The sequence below is a fragment of the Neomonachus schauinslandi genome, chromosome 4, assembly GCF_002201575.2.
Source record: "Neomonachus schauinslandi chromosome 4, ASM220157v2, whole genome shotgun sequence".
Lineage (NCBI taxonomy): Eukaryota > Metazoa > Chordata > Mammalia > Carnivora > Phocidae > Neomonachus > Neomonachus schauinslandi.
In genome coordinates this window covers 154,271,668-154,288,307 of record NC_058406.1, presented here as the reverse complement: position 1 = coordinate 154,288,307, position 16,640 = coordinate 154,271,668, and the positions used below count along the sequence as shown (strand labels likewise).

Genomic DNA, 16,640 nt, shown 5'->3' with positions numbered 1-16,640 from the left:
TTGCAGGTGCAAAACCAGGGCAGACTTTGTCCACGTTGGAAAGGCTTCAGGAACAACTCTGGGACAGGCAAGCCGAGACTTGTGGATGAGCATGCTGGGGAATGACGGGCACTGCTGCAGCGGAGGCCAGGAGTATGTGGCGTCCCTCTCAAGTGCAGCAAGATAATCAGACCACCGGGGCTGGGGCTGCAAGTCCTAAAGGACTGTGCATTCTGGGTGTGCAACTGGAGCAAAGTACCACGAGATAGACACACACACCACTGATAGGAGCAAGAAAAAGCACGTTGCAGCACACTGAAACCAGGAAGACAAGCTTCTTTCTTCTGCAATGTCCCTCCAGTATTCTCTTAGCAGGCTCCTTCTAAAGGAGAAATACTTAGAGGCCAGTTCATTATCGCAGCTGTAGGTACTGAAGATAGAATTTAGAGCTCAGAAGCAATAAATTGATGAGTAGTTTAATTGACCCTTTGGAGTACTTAGCTTCATTTGCAACCTTCTACACACATTCCAATTCCTGCACAAGGACGAAGCAACTAACTGTATTTTAACCTTAGCATGAGACAGCCATCCCGATAAGTGAAGTGCCTGCCCTTCCCCCATATGAGAAAACAAAGCCCAACAGTCATGGAATCCATTGCTGGCTATATTAAATACTCCTCAAATTCAGTCATGGCCCCAATGAATATTTTGTTAACTAAAGACTACATTGTAAAGGTGACCTACACCAACTTTTATACAAAATAAAGATGGGAAGGAGAGAAAGGAAGAAAAGGGGTTAGCATGTATAAACAGGCATATAACAAAGAGAAAATATCCAAAATTACCACAGTCCTGGTTTCTGTCCTTGTTCACAAGGTCGTAGTTGGTATCTATAGCTTCCACCTTTAACTACCCATTCCACATCTTCCTTGCCCACAGCCACAACCCACAGCTCTGGGCCCTTTACCTGGTGAAGTCGATCCAAATCCTCCTTTCTGAAAGGTCTGGATCCCCAGTCACTCTGTCTTTTCTGGTTCCTGCAGTTCTCCATTAATCTTTGACAAGGAAGTACTTTTTAGAACCTCAGAAAATATTCTGGGTTCCAAACACTTCCACCATAGTAGCATCCAATTTCCCTTGGTAATTGGGATCCATCAGCAAAGCCGATAGATAAACCTCCTGTTTTTCACCTGTTGGTTCAGTGGTATAAAGAGTGCAAAATGGCCAGGTGGCAGTCTGCGGTAGGTGGGCTTCTAACACATATTATGATCCCTGCCCCCTGATGTAAACAACCTATTTCTACTTGAGCATAGTTGGTTATCAAGTCCGTGATTATGTTATATGGCAGAAGGAATTCTGCAAGGGTAATTAGGGTCCCTAATCAGTTGGCTATAATCCAAAAGGAGATTATCCTGGGTGGGTCCAACCTACCTAATCAGGCAAGCCTTAAAAGCAGACAATTTCTCTTGCTGGTCTGGAAGAAAAACAGCCATGTTGTAAGAAGAGGGGCCACATAGCAAGCACCTGGGAGCGACCTCCAAGAGGTAAAACCAGGCCTCAGCTCACATCAAGAAAACAAGCTATTCAACACAGCTGCAAGGAATTGGATGCTGCTAACAATCACATGAGCTGACAAGAGAATCCTGAGTGTCAGATGAAACAACTGAGCCAATATTTTGATTTCAGCCTAGTGACACCATGAGCAGAAGACTCAACTAACCTGTACCTAGACCCTTGGCCCACAGAAACCATGAGATAAATAAATGTGTTGTCTTAGTCTACTAAATTAGTTATGCAGTCAATAGAAAACTAGCACAGCCCCATCTTCCAATTCAGCGGAACTACTTTTGTGTCCCCTAGTGGAAGCAGTCCCCTCTTGGATACCAAGATCTCCAAACCAGCCATTCAAGGTTGCCAGGACAGGAAGCAAAAAGTCTACAAATGAGTTATTAGGTATAATAGTGAGAGAACACACTCTCACTTCCACTGCTTGTATTCTGGCTACAGGAGAGATAACAGCATATAATGATTTCTGATCCAGGCACATAGTGTGTCTTGTAAGACAAAACCCCATTCTTCTAGGATGCTGTCTACTGACTGGTACCATAATGAGTCCTCAATAAGCCATTTCACCTTTCCTTTAGACTAGGCACTCCCAGGTGATGGGGTATGTAGTAAGACCAGTTGATTCCATGGGGTGAGCCCCATTGCTGCACTTCTCTGTTGTAAAATGAGGTTTCTGGATCTGGAGCAGTGCGGAGTAGAATGCCATGACAGTGGTTAAGGCATTCTGTAGGTCCATGCATAGTAGTGCTGGCGGAAGTATTATGGGCATGGAGGGCAAATCTATATCCAGAATATATGTCTATTTGCATGAGAAAGAATCTCTGCCCCTCCATGGTAGAAGAGGTCCACTAGGTGTCTGGCTTGTCCTCTCAGCGAATGGTGCCAATGTTACATACTCAATGCTGGTCTCTAAGTAGTAACACTAGCCAGGCCAACCTTTTAAGGGAAATTCCATGCTGTTGAATAGCCTCCATCCTTGCCACCATGGCCCCTTTGTTCATGGGTCCATTGAACTAGCACTGGCGTGGCTGGGGAAAGGAGCTGACATCAATAGTGTGTTATTTTGTCTATCTCATTATTAAGAGCCTCCTCTGCAATGGATGTTCTTTGGTAGACATTCACATGGAACCCAAGTATCTTCACAGTCTGTGCCAATTTAAAGAGGTCTGAATGAACTTGTCCCCACCCAAAATGTCCTTAATCCCAGTCCCATTTCTCAAAATTTTTACCCATCTTGGTTAACTTCTCTTTTCAACATTATTTCATCTAGACTCCTTTTCACCCACTTTTCCTTTCCAGATATTCTGAAGCAAATTCCAGACATCATATCACTTTACCTTAAATATCGCAGGACCTCTAAAAGATAAACATTATTCAAAAATAACCACAATCTGGGGCGCCTGGCTGGCTCAGTCAGTGGAGCATATGACTCTTGATCTCGGGTTTGTGAATCTGAGCCCCATGTTGGGTGTAGAGATTACTTAAAAATAAAATCCTTTTTTTTAAATATTTTATTTATTTGAGATAGCAAATGAGAGAGAGAGAGAGCATGACTGGGAGAGGGGGGCAGAGGGAAAGGGCAAAGCAGGCTCCCCACTGAGCAGGAAGCCCTATGCAGGGCTTGATCCTAGAACCCCAGGATCATGGCCTGAGCCGAAGGCAGATGCTTAACCAACTGAGCCATCCAGGTGCCCCTTAAAAATAAAATCTTAAAAAAAAAAAAAAAAGTTCAAAAAAATAACAATACCATTATCATACCTAAAAAATAAGTAATTATTTGATATCAAATATCCAGTTAATGTTCAAATGTCCTCAACTATCTCAAGCATCCAATTAAAGTTCAAACATTGAGATGGATTGATATGATAGTAAATCTTTTAATCCATGTTTTTTCTTTCTCTTGTTTTGCAATTTATTTTTTGTTGAAGAAACCAAGTTGTCTTTCAAGTTTCCCACAGTCTAGATTTGCTGATTATGATTGTTATGTCAATTAACATGTTCTTCTATCCCTTAAAAATATTCCTAAAATTTAAGGGTTATATCTGGAAGCTATATCAAATCCAAGTTTGATTGTTTCTTGGCAAAACTACTTCTTGGGTGCTGTTACATACTTTCATTAAGAGGTACATAGTCTGGTCCCTCCCTTTTTGGAATGTTATCAGTCACTGATGGTCATTGCTACATCCCTTAATTTGTGAGGGGTTGCAAATTTGATATTCTTTTTTTTTTTTTTTAAAGATTTTATTTATTTATCTGAGAGACAGAATGGGAGACAGAGAGCATGAGAGGGGGAGAATCAGAGGGAGAGGCAGACACCCCGCTGAGCAGGGAGCCTGATGTGGGACTCGATCCCGGGACTCCAGGATCATGACCTGAGCCGAAGGCAGTTGCTTAACCAACTGAGCCACCCAGGCGCCCCTGCAAATTTGATATTCTAATTCCATCATTCTTCATTTGTTATCTATACCAATACACACTACAAAATACACACTTCTATAAGGACAAATTTCCCTTCATCAACAATTTGGTCGCCCAGAAATGTGGTTCATATTGAGAAAGTAGAATAAATGCTTGGTTTTTTCTATTTACCAATTTTCAAAGTAACAAGTTGGTTTGCTGGCATCCTCCAAGTTGACCAATGAAATTTGTTAATATCATTATGAACTCCTGCATTAAAACATATTTGATGTGTTGCAAACCATTGCAGTTATTATCTTTATTGACACTTACATTGTACCATCGTTGCCAGTGGGAACCAATTCAAGCTGGATCTTGGCTCCTTTTCAGTTGTCTTTCAGAGCTGCCTTGTTTTCCAGTATGCCACGATGTTCCAGACTCACACTGTACATTTCCTGCCCCAGAGCTGAAATCACCCATTTCTTCAAGGAGGCTTAGTTCCTTTTAGTAGGAAATGGAATGTGGAGATCTCAGTCGGGGTGTTACCCGACTGGTCATCATTTCTAAGCCTTTTCTAGGTCATTGTTTGCAGGCCAAAAACTAGGAGGCTTTATTTTATTGTTTTATAGGCTTCTTTAAGATAAAGTACTTCAGGAGTTCATACTGATACTTCCAATTCAAGGCCAGGATTCACCTAACTTTATCAGTCTGACATCTGTACTTCCTTCATCATCAATTCTTTCTGATCACCTCAGCCAGAGGTAATAGAACATCCTTTGAATTGTACCACCCCTCAATCAACTTTTATGTCAATCAATCAACATATTGATCTTTGATTTATTGTTATTTTTGTATATATCTTATCTTCCCTACCAAGTGGCAAGCAGTTTGAGGACAGAATTCCTCTTTTTATTCTTTGTTAAAAATAATGATCTTTTTGGGCGCCTGGGTGGCTCAGTCATTAAGCGTCTGCCTTCAGCTCAGGTCATGATCCCAGGGTCCTGGGAAAGAGCCCCGCATCGGACTCCCTGCTCCGCGGGAAGCCTGCTTCTTCCTCTCCCACTCCCCCTGCTTGTGTTCCCTCTCTCTGTGCATCTCTCTCTGTCAAATAAATAAATAAAATCTTAAAAAAAAAAAATAACGACCTTTTTATTCTTTCTTAAAGATAAAATTCCAAAAATGCTAATGTATTTCCTGACAGGTAAATATCCTTTTTTTCTTTATATTCTTCAAAATATGGAACTCTAATTTTACTGGCAATTAGGTTAACATACTGAAGTTGTTTGAAATAACTTTTATTTCACAGATATAAAACAGTTCTGAACATTTACAACTTGTACAAAGCACTGGTATGTTAGCCTTTCTGTTTTAAAAAGTGCTATCCTAAGAGAATAGGAGAAGTTCAAGACCACAATGACATTCCAAATTATAGGTACAGGGAATGGGGAATATGAAGAAAGTATTCTAATCAACTACAAAATCCTGAAACCATTTTTGATGGAAGGAAAATGAATAATACTGGATTTTCAAACAGTGTGAAATCACACTTTGGTCTGAAACACGTTTCGCTTTGCTTTTTATTCAGATGTATACATAAAAATTATATTAAAATGCCACTAAAATGAACCCTTCAAAGGCTTAATTAAAAAGAGGTAGGGAATGAAAATTAAAGGATTTATTTTGGCAGTTCTTCAATAATGATGCGAGATACTGAATTCCATCCAGTAGAGGCGTCTCCTTTTGGGTAATCCGAACAAGTCCCAACCCAGATGGCAACATCCACTAATCCAGCTCCAATTCCTTCACAAAGCCCTTCCACTGCAGAACAGAGATGAAAGTTAGAGCTTTCTTTAGAACAAAAAGCAAAAATCTTCACCTAAATGTTATTACTTTAGCAAAGTAGGTGACAAATCTATTGAATGCACAGTGAATTAAAAATTCTAATGCTCAATAAGGACTTCATAAAGATAAGGTCTCTTTTTCTTACCACATAAATATTTTTTAAAAACCTATACCTACCCATCTGATGATATAAGCTGAACAGGCAGTTTTCTTGCAGGTTTCAGCCATAAAACCAGAATCTGTTTAGTTACTGAAAGTTACCGTTTAGGTGACTGAAAACAAAAAAGCAATTTATTTGACTAAACAAAGGAAGCCAAGACTTTTATTTGCTTTGCAGGTCTTTTTTAAAGAAAGCCTTTTCTAACACTTACCTATACACTTGCTGCATAGAAGAAAGGACTTTTGTAACATTAAAAGAAATTCTAGCATAATCATTATACCAGTCCTTCGATCTGGGAATCCCATTGTACATGGACTTTCCTCACCGTGAACAAACAAACAATCTTGCTTTTCCTCTATGTTCTTATGCTTTATAAATATACAACTTTTCTCAGGGTCTCTGGACTTTCACATACTAATATACAACTTGCAGTCCATCTTACCAAGATCCTTCTATATTAAAAAAAAAAAAAAAATCCCCCAATGGTCATTTTAACAGACAAAAAGGTATGTGTCTGTGTAAGGGGGGAAAGGAACCAGAGGTTGCCAGATTCTTTCAGAAAATGAGTCCTGACATACAAGTAGTGTAGGGATTGCCATCATGTGACTGGTCAGGTTTCCCATCTGGTAGGTTAGTACATTCCAACTGAGCCTCAGGGATGTAGTCCTGGAGCAATCTTCTTCCTTGAGCTGACACATCAATGAATCTAAGGTAAGTCCCTCAGAATCCAGACTTGACTGGTTCAGACCCCTTTCAAAGCTGGGAGAACGAAGCAGTGTGGCCACAATCCCATTTAATCTAGCACCACACCGAGTGAGAATGCCCAGAAATACTCATGTTCTCCCAAGATCTGCACGTCCATGGCCTAGAAACTTGTTCACCTCACGCTACAGGCCGTAAGACAAATTTGGGTCTAGCATCAGTCTCACATGAGGAGAATCAAATGGTCACTTCATGGTCTTTAACCTGTGAAGTAATATTTTTTGAATGAATGAGCATTTTTGCTATGATAAGGTAATATTGCTACTTATTAAGCACCTAAAATATGTTGGATTAGGGGGTTCTAGACCTGTTTTCCTCTTGGCCCTAGGTAACAAGGTGACATTCAAATGTTTTTCAAACTCCCCACGGGCATATCCAAGGCTCTAAGTCATCCTCAATGTGCTAAGTGTGTCTCCTTTCTCTCAAGAAAGAGTTTCAGTGTATGAGGGAAAGTGATTTTATTACAGAGGTAACCTTCTATCATCTTAATACAAAAACTGTTATAAATAACAAATTACTTCTGACATTCCACCCAAGTGATCACACCAAATAAATTTCTACACCATGGTCGGGAACTGCTATGTTAAATAAGTTATAAAGCATATGCATGTATAGGGCACAGTTCCTGGGCCTGAGGGCTTATATTACAGCAAGATATTAGCACAAACACCTTAAAGGTAATACAGTAGAAAGTAAGTTGCTTATACCAACTATTTATATCACATACATACTATATAGTATATAATGTTTAATATATATACTTATATATATAATTTAATAACATATATACTAAACATATATCACTTCCTAATTGAATTTTGATGTTATATCTAGATTTTTCTTATTGTAGAGACTGCTTCTCAGATGGAAAACACATCATCCTTTCCAGCACAAGTATCTAAGGACTTAGTGATGAAGCTTTTTAACCTGATCAAAGAGAGGGCTGGGGAGACAAGACGGCAGGCAAGGAGCTGGTTTCTGCTCTCTTGAACACTGATTCTACTGTCCTGCATAACACACTTTATTTCCCTGGACCTTCTCTATAGGCCAAGAGAGGGGGTTCAAATATCTTATTTATATCTCAAGGAGAGTGTGGGGATTTGAGGAATAATGCAGAAGGGATGCCCTTGATTTCTCAGGAATAAACGTGCTCTGTTAATTTTTGGGTTCAGTATCTGACTTGGATCCCCAAAGCATGCTGAAATAGAATTTCCTCTATTAACAGTGGAGGGATCTCTTCTCTTCCCTCTGCCATTTTTTAAGTACAAGGTTAGTGAGAAATCCCTGCAAGACAACAGGGGAATGAAGCTAGTGATACATACATCCTGTGATTCTCCCAGCAGGGACTGTCATGATGTACAATCCCACTGCAACTCAAGAAACCAAAATGGCCAGCAGCCAAATATCGATAGAGGTGTGTCTGGGTGATGACATTAATAGACACCCCGACCCCTTCTATTTCTTTGGTATCTTCCAAGCTTTCTTTAATGAACCTTAAAATAGAATAAAACAAACCAATAATTTTTTTTTCTTACACCTTAAGTGACCACTGGTTTAAATGAATGTCTTTTCTCTTATACTAGGCAGAAACAAAGAATGCACTATAGAAATGTCCTCTTTTACAAATTCAGCAGACAATATCTATCCTTTTAAAGGACAAGGTGGAGAAATAATCTCCTTATCAAGTGGATCTCAACCTTGGCTGAGCATTAGACTACCTGGAAACGATTCTGAAATCCCAGGGCCTTGGCTGCATCTAGACCCATTAAGTCAGACTCCCTGGAAGGGTGGTACCCAGATACGGGGATTTTTTAAAGTTCCCTAGTTGAGCCTAATGTGTAGCCAGGGTGGAAAACCACTGCTCTGTGGCATTATGGGCTGTTTTGCCATTTCATCTAATTCAGTGATTTTCAACCTTGGGGATCTTTAAAAAAAAAATACGGTATTATCCCCAGAGATTCTGATTCAGTCCGTCAGAGACAGAGCCCAGTTATCTGCGCATTTTTTTAAAGATCCATTTCAGGGAATTCTGAATGCAACCAGAATGAGTAGTTAGGTACTGCAAACTTGCTATAGGTCTCTTTATCACAGGCTGGTGAACCAACATGATAGTGGCTTCAAGACCAATCTTTGGTGTCCAAAGCCATCAGGCACATCCTGCAGTCACTATTCCACGTACCAGAAGAAGTGCGATGAATATTAATTGTTGAATTGAGTTCAGGGCTTCCTTGGTCCAAATAAATGATGGCTTCAATGGGAAGAGGTCCTGAACATTCAGCTCCATTGAACGTGAAATACCAACGCTGACAGCATGCATTCCTGCATTTTAACCGAAGGGAGCCACTGAACAAAACTCTCAGAGCGCTGTTTGAGCGCATCTTCGTAAATGTACACTCCTATCACAAACACAGAAATAGGGTTCAATTAGCATTTTCAATCTTCATTCAAAAGATGCTTTCAAGTTGTAGTGTGAATGTTATTCAATTTTCCTTTTCCTCAAACTACATTTTAAAAAGCTTAACTTTTACAGGAGAGAGATTCTCTGCAAGGCAGAGAAGAGACTCATATTGATATTAGATACTCTAAGAAAATCAAATTATGGCATTCTTAGAATTCTTCACACCACGGAAGGTATCTTTTAGTCTTACTCAAAACAGCTGGTCTTCAGTATTTTAAGCCAAACCAGTCTATGTATTTACTTTTCTTTTTTCATTCCAAAAATATTTCCTGAGCCCTACGTGCTGGATGCTACAGTTAACGACAGTAAATGAAACAGAATCTCTGCTCTCATGGAACTTATATTCTAGACTATATATTTATTCTTGACCAGTTTCTTTTTGAGCAACAGCAAACAGTATCAGGGGTAAAGCAGAGGTGGAGGTTTTAGGCTTATATAATGACACAATGAGAAGGCCCCGGGTTTTTTCTCTAATTACTCTTTGCAAAATTTGTCTCTCTACTGGCTCATGGTCTACTATCCTTTACTTTCAGAAAGCTCCCAAACTCATTCTGACCGCTCCTAAAAGAAACTTAAAAACATAATAATAATTCAGAGTGCACAGGGATAGTTTCAGAGAGAACTCAGCAACTTTTGATGAACTATAAATAAGTAACCAGTCTATCAATGTCAGGAGTTTAAAGAAGCAGGCAACATTTTAACACATTTAAACACAATGCTTTCTAAGAAGTAACAGGAAAATAAAAATGGTCACAGTCACCAAAACTCTGGAGGCTCTATGGAAATTCTAGTACAAAAAATCAAATCAAGACCGCCTCAAACATTTTTATAGATAATGGAACAGACAGTAAAGAGCTGAGATGAGGAGCATCTCAGAGTTCTGTGAAAGTAAGATCTCTTCTACTTGCATTTGCCTGGTGGTAGGAGTGGTTGATATCAAGGAATAACGTATTGTTGAATAATAATAATATACACACGGAACCATGTACAGAGTTGGTCAACAAAAGAAAGAGCCTTGGGAATAGTACCAGTTTCTTCAATTCTGTGCCATCCCAGTCGCCTAGCCAGTTACCTTTAAAGCAAACACTAATTAAAGTGACTGAATCATTAACCAAAATGCGTTGCTAGACAGGCTCTTTTGAGTACTTTTCCCCCCTAAATGTTGCAGAAAAATTTTAAATGCTTACTGTTGTACATCTCTGGTCCGTTCCACTTCTCTTAAGCTTAGTAATTTTAAGCCACATCTGCTACCCAGAATAAGGACAAATACCAATGGACTTCCCACTTGGGAGATCATTCCTATCACATGGTTAGTTTCTTGGAAATTTCTTCCCACCCTTATGGTGTCTGGAGCCACAGCAGAATTTCTTATACTCATTTATTTATTTATTTTAAAGATTTTATTTATTTGACAGAGAGAGACACAGCGAGAGAGGGAACACAAGCAGGGGGACTGGGAGAGGGAGAAGCAGGCTTCCCACTGGGCAGGGAGCCCGATGGGATGCGTGGCTCCATCCCAGGACCCTGGGATCATGACCTGAGCTGAAGGCAGACGCTTAATGACTGAGCCACCCAGGAGCCCCTTTCTTATACTAATTTAAAGTTAAGTTCACTTTCAAACAAGGTTGGAAAATTGCTTACTGTCCAGCACAGATACTTATGCTCTCTCTTTTTGTTTGCGTTTTTAAAAAAGGAGTGTTATTTTAGATATTATTAGGTTTAAAATAACATGGTGATTTATTTGTCTTAGAAATACCTTTATAAAATTAACTCTGAAATGTTATCTTTTTTATTCATTAATTCTAACTTAGCCACAGGGCCCCTACTCCTTAATTTTGTAAAAGTCTTTTAGCAAAAATAAAATCTTAAATTCACACTCAACTATGAACACTCTTAAGTTTTGCTTCAACTTTAAAATAATTCAGACTTCACTTACCGCAATTTTTCCAAGATCTATGCCATAATTGAGTGAACTCCATGAACACTGCTTGTAGTTAGGTGTCCAGGACTCCTCAAAGCTTTCCCTCAAGCATTCCCCCTTTTCTCCTTTGAATCCATCCCGACCTGGGATCCCAGGGGTACCGGGAATGCCATTGGCCCCAGGGCTTCCATCTCGCCCAGGCATCCCTGCAGGTCCTTGTAAGCACATTCCATTATACTAGAGCAGAAAAAGGAAAAGGGGACAAACCCTCATCATTCAAGATTCAAAGCTCTTTCTGATTAGTTGCATTCTTAAAAGATTTATTTTATTTATTTTAGAGAGGGAGAGAGAGCAGGAGAAGGGGCAGAGAGAGAGGGAGACAAGAAGACAACCCGCTGACCATGGAGCCCAACATGGGGCTTCGCTTGGGGCTCAATGGGGCTCAACTGGGGGCTCAGCTGGGGGTTCAATGAGGGGGGCTTGATCCCAGGACCCTGAGATCATGACATGAACTGAAACCAAGAGTTGGTCGCTTAACCAAGTGAGCCACCCAGGGGCCCCTAGAATTGCACTTATTTTGAGCCCTTGGAGTCAAGAATCCCTTCATACCACTTGCACATGTTCTAGATGAGTTATTATAGAGAACTGATTTTAAAGTTATTTCTAAAATATTGAGATTTCTTTCCCATTTTTTTTTGCACAGACTGCTCACACACACACACACACACACACACACACACACAGAAATCAAAAAAGACAAAATGTTTTCATTTGCCTGCCTTTTTTGTACCGCTTATTAAAAGCATACATGATTTTTAAATTGCTGTATTCCAGGGTGAACATAATTAGATATACTGCTTTTTTTCTTCTTCTTTTTTTTTTTTAAAGATTTTATTTATTTATTTGAGACAGAGAGAATGAGAGAGAGAGAGAGAGAGAGAGAGCACATGAGAGGGGGGAGGGTCAGAAGGAGAAGCAGGCTCTCTGCCGAGCAGGGAGCCCGATGCGGGACTCGATCCCGGGACTCCAGGATCATGACCTGAGCCGAAGGCAGTCGCTTAACCAACTGAGCCACCCAGGCGCCCTGCTTTTTTTCTTCTAACCCTATATGTTGTAAAGCACTGTAAAGTATCATAATGATACTTTAAAAATTTTATGCAAACATTGCACTATTTTGGGATACTTAGGTTATTTCTATTTTTTCTATCATTAGTATTATTGTAATGAAAATTTTCACCCATATAGCTTTTTTTGTCTTTTGAATTATTTCCCTAAGACATAGTCCTAGGGATATAATTATCAAAAAATCTTAGTTAATAATTATCTTACACCAGCAATATCTTTGAATTGGATTGCACATCTCCCGCTTCTATTTTTATGTGAAGGAAGTGTCATTAGATTAAAACTTCTGGCCTCCAACCTCACATCTCCTCAGCAGCAAACGGCCTGGTCACAGGTGACCACTGGTAAGTGCCACCAGTAAGGTGGCAGTAATCTCTCAAACCTCTTTTTTTTTTTTTTTAAAGATTTTATTTATTTATTTGACAGAGAGAGAGATAGTGAGAGCAGGAACACAAGCAGGGGGAGTGGGAGAGGGAGAAGCAGGCCTCCCACAGAGCAGGGAGCCCGATGCGGGGCTCGATCCCAGGAAGCTGGAATCATGACCTGAGCCGAAGGCAGATGCTTAACGACTGAGCCACCCAGGCACCCCTCTCTCAAACCTCTTAAGTGCCAGGATTCTCTCTGGTTTTCTTGGTGGGCAGACAGCAAGAGTATCAGGTAGAAATTAAGAGCATGGATTCTCTGGATTTTTAATCCTGGTTCCACTGCTTATTAGCTATGTGAGATAAGGCAACTTGCTCAACATTTCAGTGCCTGTTCCCTTCCCTGTATAAGAGGGAAAATAATAAAGATTCTTACCTGGCAGGGTTCGTGTGAGATTTAAGGGAGATCCTATATAAAACCGTGCTTAGACCCGTGCAGGGTACACAGTATGCACTGCGTATGTCAGCCATGATGATTCTTATTACCCCCCAAGACCACATGAGGCAGTGACACTGGGCAGGTGTGTCTACTCCCTTGGGGGGACCTTACCAGGGTCTAGACCTGGGAAAGACAGCATTGGCAAACCCGTCGGCCAGCACGCACACACAAGCCACACACACCAACATAGTTGGGTATGTGGTAAAGGTAATATTTTATCTCCATCTGTCTAATTCCCCTGTCTTTTTTGGAATTGGTCCATTTATTAGGACCCCAACCTCAAATGCAATCCACTTAAATTTTTACTTTAACATTCCCCTATTGGTGTAAATTGTACTATCATTCTGTATAACGACACTGTCCAGTGAGAACAACAACAACAACAAAAAAAAAACAAGATTCCTTATATATTAAAATAACTTCTGGACTTAGATATGGTCATATCATAAAATCCAGCAATGCCGCTGCCTAGGAAGGATCCTCATGTACATAATGTTTCCCAATCAATTTCTTCTCACATCACCAATTTCATCTATCAAATCACTGATAAATGATTTTTGTCATGACTTTGGCCACTACCATTTTCCTGATGTAAGAAAAGGCACTATTTATTTATTACCAAAGAAACAGTAAAAGTGTTTAACAAAATTACAAATGTATTTAACAAAATTTGAAGACAAGCTAAAGTATAAAATGTTCTAAAACAGTTTGGTTTATTTTAGACTTACTTTTCATTTTAGTAATCTCATTCACTTTCACTAGCAGATACATGTTTAGACATAGATTTCAAGTGGGAAGGGAGAAACAAGACTTCTGATTTTTTTTTTTCACTATTTTTTCACTTGCCCCCCCGAGGCAAGATGATACACAAAATTTTATTTTCCTATATATCACTAGTTCTCAATCAGGGATGATTTTGTCCCCCAGGGTATACTTAGCAAATGTCTGGAGGCATTTTTGGTTGTCACAACTTGGGAGGGGAGGGTACCACTGGCATCTAATGGGGATAGGGACCACAGGTGCTGCTAAACATCCTACGATGTGCAGGATGGTCCCCACAACAAAGAATTATCTAGCCCCAAATGTCAGTAGTGCCAAGGTTGAGAATGTTTATTCAGATTTTTATCTAAAACCTGCATTTCAGTGGCCACATAATTTTATTGAATTTGGTTCCACGGGTATTACATGTCTTCTTTCACTTTAAAAATGTTAACCCAGCATAGGCTTAGTACTAGGCAGGCGTTCTGTAAATGTCTGTAGAATGAACCCCTGTTTTTCCACTGGCCACCAGGGGGCAGAGCTTGCTGGAAGCTTGAAAGGACCGCTTTGAAAGCTCCTGTACAAAGAAGTTGCTTTATAGAAACCTTCTTGAAACCTTCTCAGTGACCACATGAACATTTTTTTTTTCCTCCAGCAAAACCAAACCTAATCTACAGGATGCACCTGAGCTTGGTTGCACAATAAGCTTTTCCAAGTTGGGTGAGAGTTGTGGGAAACCGCAGGTACTGTAAATCCGTGGAGGAAAAGAAAAAATTGCTAGCTTTATGGAGAAAAGGGGTATTTTGTGTATCATAATTACAAATTCATAAAATGCAAACTGCACATGAACCCCAGCCATTTGGTACAGTTTTAGGCAATTTAGACACTTAAAATAGAACCGTAGCTCTGAACACATTGTCTGCTTTGTGGAGCAAAATTACATAGCGCATCACCAAAATGTGCAGTGTGCAATGGCAGGAATTTTTTTCCAGAGGTTTTGAATCTGGCATAGAACTAGCTGCCAGGGAGTTTGGTTTATTAGCTCAGTTTATAATGGCAGCTTAAAGAAACAGGTGTTTTGTTTTGTTTTTTTTTTATCAAAACAATGCCCCCCCCCCCTTAGGTCCTGCAATGCCTGTAAACGACACTTGTCTGCAAGTAAGATTGGCCTAAGGACTGAAGTTTATTATGTGCCAAGGAATATGGTAGTTGTGAAAGGACAGCTCTTGACACAGGGCAGAGAACTGCTCTGCTCTCCACTGGGTTTGTTGACTTTTGGAGGGAAAGAGCTTTAAGCAAACAGACCTTCCCATAGATTAGACCCTCAGAAAGCACTTGGGCTGTTTGTTTTCTCTTCTGAAAACTGTCTTCTCCCTTAGCTCCACTGTGGTGCTCCTGCTTGGTGGCCACAGGCTGAGGACCCAGGGTATCTGGAAGGATTGACTGCCCATCTGCCTATAAAAAGAACAATGACTTGGGTCCTGGGAGGGTTAGTGCAGGGTCCCTTCATTTTCCCCTTCTGGCCTTAATCCCTCTGAACCATTCCTGTCCTGAGCTGTGGTTGTCCGACAAAGTAAATTGCAGCACACACTCCCTAGGAAGATGACCCAACATGACTCATAGTGTTCAAGTTACAAAGAGTTGGACGGATACTTTGTGAGGGTTATTATTCTCTCCTGCAGGCAGACGTGGCCACCAGCCCCAACACAGGACACGTCGCAGGGCTCTGGCCCAGGCCCACCCAGGGGAACAGCGAGTCCAGGGTCTCCCAGACAGCTCCCAGGCCCACCTTCTAACCTACTCAACTTCTCATTCTCCCCCCTTGCCGCCCTAACCCTCTCTGTCCTCCCGGGGTGTTGGGGGTGGGGGGACGAGGCCCTCAGAGGCCAGAAATGTATTTTGGGACATCCCACCCGACCCACGTCGCATCTCCGCTCCAGCATTTGGGTCTCCCGTGCGAGTTCCATGTCCCCATGTTGGGGGTGGGGGGGACGGGCGCATTGCTCGCATTGCCCAGGTCATACCTTACACGTGGACTCAGACAAAGCGGGACACCCAGGCGCACGCACGACCCACAGACGCAGCTGTACAGACCACCCCCCACCCCACCAGCCGGACTCCCGTCGCCCCCGTGCGGCCCGCGGCTTTGTCCCCGCCGCCGGACTCACCAGGTCCACCACCTCCCTCTGCCGCAACAGCGCCTTTTGCTTCCCCTTGGGGCTCTCGGAGGCGCTCGACGGCGCCCGCAGCTGCAGCAGCAAGAGCAGCAGGAGGCCGAGGAGCCGCTGCGGGGAGGCGGCGGCGGGGCCGTGGGGGCGCATGGCGCGCGGCGGCCCCGGGACGCGCGGAGCAGGAGCACCAGGCGGAGGAGACGCGGCGCCGGGACGTGATCAGAGTCTGGCCCCGCCGCGTTGCGAGGCCGCCGCAGGCTGTATCAATGCCCCTTTCACCGGCGCGCCTCCCTCCCTGCCTCCCTCCCGCCCCTCTAGACACCGACTTTCCATCCTGTAATAGGCGGGAACCCCCACCCCAAGCCCGACACTGGGCGGGCCCACAGCCGGGCCCGCCCCCTCCGGCGCAGCCGCCGGGACCCTGGCAGAGAAGCCGCCTGCGGAGTCGGGGCAGGGGGGCGGGTCACAGGGGGGCGGCGGTGGGAGGCCACAGGTGGAGGCTTCCAGGCGGGGGTGGAGATGGCACCGCCTAAATGAACATTGAGGGGCACGTGCCCTTACGGGGGTCCAGAAACCACCTTCAGGGGTTGTCAGACTGTCACAGTAGGCAAGCTCTTCTTCGGAGATGACATTTGGGAGCGG

General features: G+C 42.2%; 1 protein-coding gene across 1 annotated transcript; it reads right to left on the bottom strand.

Moving 5' to 3' along the window:
* Positions 1–5,227: 5,227 nt before the first annotated feature.
* Positions 5,228–16,148, bottom strand: CTHRC1 (collagen triple helix repeat containing 1). Its single transcript, XM_021688457.1, has 4 exons — positions 15,996–16,148; positions 11,101–11,322; positions 8,886–9,102; positions 5,228–5,760 (listed from the first exon to the last, which is right to left on the bottom strand). The coding sequence occupies exons 1-4, from the start codon at positions 16,146–16,148 to the stop codon at positions 5,618–5,620; spliced, it is 735 nt and encodes a 244-aa protein (XP_021544132.1). The 3' UTR covers positions 5,228–5,617.
* Positions 16,149–16,640: the final 492 nt, after the last annotated feature.

Bases quoted from the DNA above. Each gene is read 5' to 3' on its own strand.
- CTHRC1 (XM_021688457.1), bottom strand. From the start codon at position 16,148: ATGCGCCCCCACGGCCCCGCCGCCGCCTCCCCGCAGCGGCTCCTCGGC. The intron at 11,323-15,995 runs GTGAGTCCGGCG...TTTCTGCTCTAG, and splicing joins AGAGGGAGGTGGTGGACCTG to TATAATGGAATGTGCTTACA. The intron at 9,103-11,100 runs GTAAGTGAAGTC...TGTTTGTGATAG, and splicing joins TAGATCTTGGAAAAATTGCG to GAGTGTACATTTACGAAGAT.